This window comes from Heterodontus francisci, chromosome 10 (genome assembly GCF_036365525.1).
Source record: "Heterodontus francisci isolate sHetFra1 chromosome 10, sHetFra1.hap1, whole genome shotgun sequence".
NCBI classification, from domain to species: Eukaryota; Metazoa; Chordata; class Chondrichthyes; order Heterodontiformes; family Heterodontidae; genus Heterodontus; species Heterodontus francisci.
In genome coordinates, this window is record NC_090380.1 from 32403652 (window position 1) to 32412191 (window position 8540).

General features: G+C 41.0%; 1 protein-coding gene across 13 annotated transcripts in view; it reads left to right on the top strand.

Moving 5' to 3' along the window:
- Window positions 1-7917, top strand: part of scml2 (Scm polycomb group protein like 2) — a 204282-nt gene extending 196365 nt beyond the window's left edge. For all 13 annotated transcript variants that reach the window (XM_068040397.1, XM_068040385.1, XM_068040395.1 and 10 more), the window contains 3 exons: window positions 2857-3135; window positions 6134-6297; window positions 6427-7917. In XM_068040397.1, coding sequence (XP_067896498.1) covers window positions 2857-3135; window positions 6134-6297; window positions 6427-6552 — 569 coding nt within the window. In that variant the 3' untranslated portion in view covers window positions 6553-7917. The remainder of the gene's footprint in view (window positions 1-2856; window positions 3136-6133; window positions 6298-6426) is intronic.
- Window positions 7918-8540: the final 623 nt, after the last annotated feature.

Below are 8540 nucleotides of genomic sequence, written 5' to 3' on the forward strand. Positions count from 1 at the left end.
TGCGCGTGCGCATGTGCGCACCGCGGCGCATTCTGATGATGTAGCGTTGTCATCAATCACTTTGTTAAATAAGAACAGTGCTGGAAATAGCAGGTCAGGCAGCATCAGTGGAGAGAGAAACAGAGTTAACGTTTCAGGTCTGTGACCTTTCATCAGAACACCCAACAGTGTTTTTGGAATGTAATTTGATCCTACCTGCTGCACACTAATTCAGTGTTCTCTGCAGTGTGTAATTCGATTCAGTCATTGTCAGGCAGGCAAGCAGGCTTCAGAGCGCTCAGTGCTACTGTGATTTAGCAGTATGATTGCGGAAGGTGCAAATCATGCGAGAATGGTATTTTGGTAGAATGCCCAAAGTGTAGCTATAGTTAGCTTTGTGAAGATCCTGTGTTATCTGGTGCCCTGCAACTGTAATTATAGTTGTCATTAGCTCGTAAAATATAAAAGACTTTTTATACCCTAATTCGTGCATTTTATGGGAACAGTAGCATTGTAGTAATTTAATTAGACTAATAATCCAGAAGCCCTGACTAGTACTCCAGAGACATGAGTTCAAATCACACCATATCTAAAAGGCTCTGTTTGCTGACAAGGCAACCACTAGGTGGCGCAGTACTGCACATGTGCAGTTGTAGGCTCATCGACTGAAATGTCACTGTCTGCGACATCTCAGGCGGCTGCCAGTAATAAAGATGGCGCTACTCAATTTAACACAAAAAATGAATTAAACCCAAACCCCCTCACCCCTCAGTGGTCGTGATCATCGCTTCCATCCTCCCTTAACAAAACCCCGCTTCCCCCACGATGTTGCCTCAATCGCCGCTTCTCTTTGCCGCTCCCTCCCGCTGTTCTCTCCCTTGCCTGTCTGCTTGTTGTTCCCTCCCCGCCTCGCCACCTGGAGATACAGCGGGGTGCGAGTGGGGGAAATGGCGAGGCGGGAAGCAAGCAGTCAGGAGAAAATGATGAGATGAGCAGCGAGCAGTTGGAGCGATACAAGGGACCGGCAAGCAGACAGGCGCAGGAGGGACCAGGGAAGAGAAGCAGCAATCGCAAGGGGGAGTGGGGTCCTGTTGCGGGGGTGGGGCGGGTGGAGGTGGCGATCACAGCCATTGAGGAGTGCGGCAATGCACGGACGTCATTACGTGGTGACATCACGCGCATGTGTGGATTCATTCTGACAGGCTGGTAAATGTTCGGACGTGCTGATGACGTCGGCAATCGTTCTGCGCATGCTTTGCATTGTCAGGAGACACTTGGTATCTAAAATGAGGTGCCAGCCTAGTGTAGCTACAACACAGGACTAAATGCACGCTAAAAAATGAAGGAGCGATCCCACAACCAACGGATCAGATCAGAGGTTGACACTCCTGCTACATCTTGTTGTAATTACTGGTGGATAATCAAACAACTAACAGTGTATACCATCTACAGAATGCACTGCAGCAACGCACCAGGGCTCCTTAGACAGCACCTTCCAAACCCGCGACCTCTACCAACTGGAAGGACAAGGGCAGCAAATACATGGGAACACCACCACCTGCAAGTTCCCCTCCAAGTCACACCATCCTGACTTGGAGCTATATCACCGTTCCTTCACTATTGCTGGATCAAAATCCTAGAAATCCCTTCCTAACATCACTGTGGATGTAACTACACCACATGGACTGCAGCAGATCAAAAAGCCAGCTCACCACCACCACCTGAGGGCAATTAGGGATGTACAAATACTGGCCTTGCTAGTGGCGCTTACATCCCGTAAATGAATTTTAAAAAATTGCCATTCAATAAACGTGTGGGGTGTAGGTGTGTGTATCCCCACACAGCCACGCCCACATGTTTATTGTCTGGCAAATCCTTACGAGCTTTCTGCGACATTAGCACCACTGAAGTCCAGAGACAATTGTGTATTTGTAACAGGCTCAAGAATGATGTAATTCAGCAGCCCCCACTTTAGGCAGCAGACTCCAGGCAAGGCAAGTCAGCTTCAGGCAATTTTAGGCTCCAGGCTCAGCAGTGCAATGTAACAGGATGGGGAACAACATGCTTTGGTAGGCCTCACTTCTTTCTCCTCGCTTGTCGGTACACCGCAGGCTGGGCACATTCATGGGTGCGACTGATCGAGTGTGTATGCGCCTTGCAAGTAATCATTCTGGTTAAAGTTTACACATGGAGAATACTTGCGTTAAGTAAAGGAGATCATTTCATGCCCATAGAGCTATAGAAGTTTACAACGCAGAAGAAGGCAATTCAGCCCATTGTACCTGCAACATCTTTACTAGAGCAATCAAAACTAATCCCACTCCCCTGCTCATTTCTTATAGCCCTTTACCTTCCTCTGCTTCAGATATTTATCCAGTTTCCCCTCACACCGGGCTTTGCTTTACCCACACTCTGTGGGGCAATCCATGTTCCAGCAATTCTTTGAATAAGGAAATTTCTGCGAACCTCCCTTCTCACTCTCTTCATGGAACCACACTTAAGAAATCAGTCAATGTCTTCAGGAGAAAGGCTTGGGAGTAATTTGGTGGATAAATAATTTGTCAACTGAAAAACTAACATTGTCCATATGCATCATACTTAAAGTGGGCTAATGTGTGAGGAAGTAATTTATAATATGCTATATTCTTAAGTGATCTTTACTATTTGGCAAATCAACAAAAGGGCTAGCCCCATGTTATGTGAAGAAAGCAATCAAGAACGGGGATTATACACACGCCTACATATGTACAGTATGTGCTCCTTGTGAGAAATGGTGATTTAAATGAACAGAGTTCTAATCCATAAATCAGGATTGTTCCATCGGTCATTTTAACTGACAGCTGTTTTTCATTGATTTTTTTTTAATTTTCCCTTCAGCGGAAACATTGCCTGCAGAAGAGAATGTTACACCAAAGGAACACAAATATTCAGAGTCCTTGGATTCTGCATTGAATTCTGTTAAACCACCTAGTCCTCCTCAACGAAATTCAAGTGAATACCGTAACTCAGGAAATAAATTTGGTTTCAGAAGTTCTATTGTACCATCAGGCTCTGCCTCAAACTCTGCACTCACTTTGCGAAGGCAGACTTCAAACTCAGCAGCAAATAATGGTTACTATGATGTCAACAGAACCCGTATGCAAAGGAGAATAGAAGGTAGGCAATTATGCACTGCGGCATGCCTCTTAATAGCAGCATTGCTGTTTATCATATAAGCACATTCTTGGTGAAGAGTTAATTAGGTGCATGAACGAAAGGGAAATGGAAAGATATGATTGGCCAAGCAGCTGTTTCAATGTTGTAATTTATGTAATTATGCATTATGTAATTTATGTATTGTGTTGTAATTTATTCCTAAATTATCTGTTGGAATATTCCACTTTCTTCTTCAATCTGTGAGAAATTACACTCTTGAGGTTAAACACACAAAATAGCACAAGGCAGTAGCATCTGATAAGAATTGGCACTACACAACACACTAATATTGCTTCCCACTAATCTGAGAACCTAACAGCTGTTAGCTGCAGTTGAAGAAGACTGAACATTAAACAACTACAAATGATAGGGAGGGAGAAAGTTCAATATAGAGAAGGAAGAAAATGAACTTTAAACTTCGATGGTTAACCTGAACCAATCCTAATAATCCAATACCGAAATAATAAATTCTACTTGTACATATATACTGTCGTTACTTATCACGTCAAAGCTGTCTCAAAGCATTTTGCACAATGAAAATACAGTGACTGTTATTCAGGCATTTATAACAGGAAGTAAGTTACAAGTCATATTTGTAAATGGAAACTCTCAGACCCTGCCCAGAGGCAAGAAAAGACCCTGCAAAGCAGTCATTTTCAGTAAGTACAAAACCTCATCTCTCAATTCCAGCAAAGTCTCTCTCGCATTTCGGAAGTGTAGCAAAAGACTAATCCAACTAATGAGCTATTTGGGAAGGAAACTTAAACTGGACTTTATAATTGTAGCAAACAGTTAGTACAAAGAAAATTAAATATTTCCTTTTTGATCATGTTCTCTCTTCCCTGATTGATGCATTGGATTCATCAGTTTGGGTGAGAAACCAGAGAAAGAACCTGTGTAAGTTAGAGAGAAAGATAAAAGACTGTGCTTAATTTGCCTTTTGTACAAAATAAAGCATTCAACTGTTGAACCTATTTAATAGTGTGTAATACTGAAGCAAGTGTGAACAGATAATATTGTTACATGACACATGTTGACTATAATTCCTTATTAACCTACATGAGGCAACAATAGTGTTATGACCAGGTGCAAAATGTGTCTAGGGGTCTTTTGCTGTCTTTAGCTGGTCTTATTGTAACCGGGTTTAATTTTAAATAGTGTTTTGAGTTCCCCCTTTGTGAATCCTTGTTCATAGCTTTCCAATTATAAGGCAGAGAAACTAGCACAAACAGGCTTTCTCAGGTTTAAAGAAGAACGATGAAATTTTATTAAAACTGAAACTTAAACTCTAATACGGTTCACGCCTACGGATATACGACGCACCCGCACTAGCATGCACACGCGATACACACATGCAAATAGGGACAGAAAAGAGGAGAGGAAAATATAGTAGAGAGGGATTTGAGGCAATATAATAAGAGTTTCTTGTTTACTGTGCTTCAAGTTCACTTGATTGTAGGTAGTCTTGCTGTTTGTCGGGGCCCAGTGTTCTTCTTAAACCTTGTTCACGGAGGAGACTTTTCTCTCTTTGAGGTTCATATGTTTTCATAAGATTCAGTTCTGTGGGAAAGAGATGGAGGCAGGCAGACAGGAGAGGAGGTTCTGCTTCAGTTCCAGAAGCACACGGCTTTCTGAGTTCAAATCTTGTTTTCTCTAATTTAAAACTCCCCTAGTTGGCCAGCAGGTGATCACGTGACTGACTGGTTTGGCCAGGTCTCTTCTGTGTTTTGGGGCAGGGACTGGTTCCTCATTGTTCCAACATCTCTCTTACTATGCAAATGTCTTTCCAGTCAGAGGCTTGCAGTTTTAAGTTTTAATGTTCATGTGGCGAAATAAAGTGTGCCTCAGTCTTGGTAGGTGGGGGGCTTGCCTGACAACAGCAAAAGGATCCCCCAATTCAGTTCAGGATTTGTTGATTTGAAGATAAATAGGCTTCTGCAGTGTAGCAATGTAACCATCTGGAATATTCCTACGAACTATTTTTGCTTTGTGCTCTTAAAATGAAACAGATGGCTAGGCTGTTTGAAACTTACATATCAGAAATAAAACATTTGAGAACTAGTTTTAAAACTTTGAGGTATGTCTATTACTCTGCAGCTCTGCTTCAGCTTGCAGCACATCAGAGGTACCTTAGGAACTTGAGAGCTGGAGTAGGTTGCTCAGCCTTTTTTATTCTTTTATGGGATGTGGACATCGCTGACAAGGCCAGCATTTGTTGCCCATCCCTAATTGCCCTGGTGGTGGTGAGCTGCCTTCTTGAGTCTGGTGCAGGTACACCCACAGTATTGTTAGGGAGGGAGTTCAGAATTTTGATCCAGCGATAGTGAAGGAGCAGTGATACGTTTCCAAGTCAGGATGGTGTGTGGCTTGGACGGGAACTAGCAGATGGCGGTGTATCCACGAGTCTGCTGCCCTTGTCCTTCTAGGTGGAAGAGGTCTCAGGTTTGGATGGTGCTGTCTAAGGAGGCGTGGTGAGCTGTTGCCACTGTGCATCGGTGGTGGAGGGAGTGAATGTTTAAAGTGGTGGATGGTTTGCCAATCAAGCGGGCTTCTTTGTCCCGGATGGTGTTAAGCTTCCTGAGTGTTATTGGAGCCGCACTCGTCCAGTCGAGTGGAGAGTATTCCATCACATTCCTGACTTGTGCCTTGTAGATGGTGGGCAGGCTTTGGGGAATCAGGAGATGAGTTACTCGCCACAGAGTTTCCAGCCTCTGACCTGCTCTTGTAGCCACAGTGTTTATGTGGCTGCTCCAGTTCAGTTTTATTGAGTACATCAAAAAATTAAATGCTTTTAGAAGTTGAAATTAAATTTTACATATCAGATCTCATCATAAAGGAAGGGTCACAAAATCATCAAACAAGGATTTTTTTTTTAGACGCAAATACCAGCTGAATTGAGTATTGCCTATAGTAGAAATGAATGGTTAAACTTGTATTCATGTTGAACCTTTTGGTGTAGCTGCAAGTTCTACGACTGGACCTGACCTTCATTCGACAGAGCGAGAATCACCAAGAACTAGTAGCAGAGATCCTTCCACTTGGTCTATTGAAGAAGTTATGAAGTTTGTTAGGGAAGCAGATCCCCAGGCTTTGGCACCACATGCAGATCTCTTTAGAAAACATGTAAGTATTTTTTAGAGCTATCTGGAGTGATTTTTTGAAGCCCACAAGTTTGTCAGCATTACATCTGGGCTAGAATCTGTTGTCTAAACATGCTTTAATGCTTAACATATGTAATATGGTATGTTGCAGGAAATTGATGGGAAGGCATTACTCTTACTGCGAAGTGACATGATAATGAAATACATGGGGCTGAAGTTGGGTCCAGCTTTGAAGCTTTGTTATCATATTGAGAGACTGAAGCATGGAAAATACTAGCAGAAGATAAATATTTCTATTTCATCAGCCTGATGGAAATTTTGATCCCAAAGCCACTGAAATCCTCTGATGTGAAATAATTTTTAGGATTTCTCTTAGAGGAGCGGCTGTATTGTTGTTCAATTTGGCTTTTAAACCAAGAAAATGTACAGTTTCATCCTGCAATGTAGTATTTGAAATGGGTCCTTGTTTTAATCAGTGTCAATAGATGTTTGTGTAAGTTTCATTGTTTTTGTATTTCAAACAACAAAGGCATAGAAATGCTGAATATTCATTAATGATGTTTCTGTACATGCATTTGTAATTCTTTTGACACAGTTGCGTCAGTTGTTAGACATATAGGTTACATACCTTTCATTTTTATCTTTCTGGTATTAAAATTCAGTAGTGTTATCGTATTCCATTTGCAGGTTTTTGTTAATCCATAACTGCTTTTAGTCTCCCGGTACCAAAATAGCTAAAATCCAAAGGATATCTGCATCAGGATTTTACTATACTAAAATGTTTATGCAAAGCTTCTAGATTACTAGAAGGATTTTTGAGTGATCAGGTATTCATGCCTCAGCAGCAAAACCTGTGACTATTCTTACTTGGCTCTTCCTATGCTCCAGTGGAGCAATCAATCTTGTACGTATGATTTTTGTCATATGATCAACCAGGCTAATACTGTCACCCTTGAAGGGGTCAGGCAGTGGTTTACACTGTTATGCAGTAATTGAAAACTAGACCAGCACAATGTTTTGGCATGTTCTCTTAAAGAACTTTACTGTTTGTACATTTATTCTACATTCTTACCCTCAATTTTATTATTTTTTTTGTAATATGTTGACTGATAATGAATAGTCAATTAGCCATGTTTTTTACACTGTGAGACCTAACATACTGATAGTAAGTTGTTTTACTATCTGTGCCTGTGAAGAAAAATGAAATCAGGGACAAGAATGTAAAATCTCCTAGCCAGTAACAGTGTGAATGTATTTCATAAATGAATATGTTAATCGGAAGAAATGACTATTTTACATAAGTATGTAGTCTGTGAAAATAGAGATTTTTATTTTGTTGCTGGTGCCTTTTTATACAAGGTAAATCCCTTTTAGTAAGAAAAAAATATTTTTTGCATGGGTAATATACTTATGGAAAATATACTTTATGCATAATGGTTAATAAACTTTTTGTAGTTATATAAACTTGTGTATGATACTTTGTGTAGTCATGTTGTAATTTAAGTACCATAGTCTCATCAGTGTTTATGAACAGTCCCATTCTTGGTTTTTAACTGCACATTTCTCTATTGCAACTCTTAATATAATGAGCAATAGTCAAAGCACTGTACATAATACAGCATCTTGGCAAGAAATAAATGATTTTGGTCTGTTTTCAGTCTTTTTTTTCATTTCACGGGACATGGGCGTCCCTGGCAAGACCAGCATTTATTGCCCATCCCGAATTGCCCTTGACAACTGAGTGGCTTGCTAGGTCATTTTAGAGGGAAGTTAAGAGTAAATCACATTGCTGTGGATCTGAAGTCGCATGTAGGCAAGACCAGGTAAAGAGGGCAGATTTCCTTCCCTAAAGGACATTTGTGAACCAGATGGGTTTTTATGACAATCTGTGATAGTTTCATGGTCCCATTAATGAAACTAACTTTCTTTCAATTGAACATTTTTATTAATTAATTGAATTAATTAAAGTAAAATTCCACCAGCTGTTGTGGTAAGATTTGAACCAGTGTCCCAGGGCATTAACCTGGGCCTCTGGATTACTAGTTCAGTGACATTGCCCGCTACCTGACATCTCTGACAAATAAAACCGTCTGACAAATAGTTTGGCATGAGTGCCATGTTGAGTGTGACAGATTAAGGACTATTCTAACTGTCTGAAACTAGGCATCTATGAAGTACATTGTTATCAACAGCTACAGAATTAGATACTGCGATCTGTAACCTTGTTTCCTAACAGTTAACTCATTCTCTGGTCATTACCAAGCC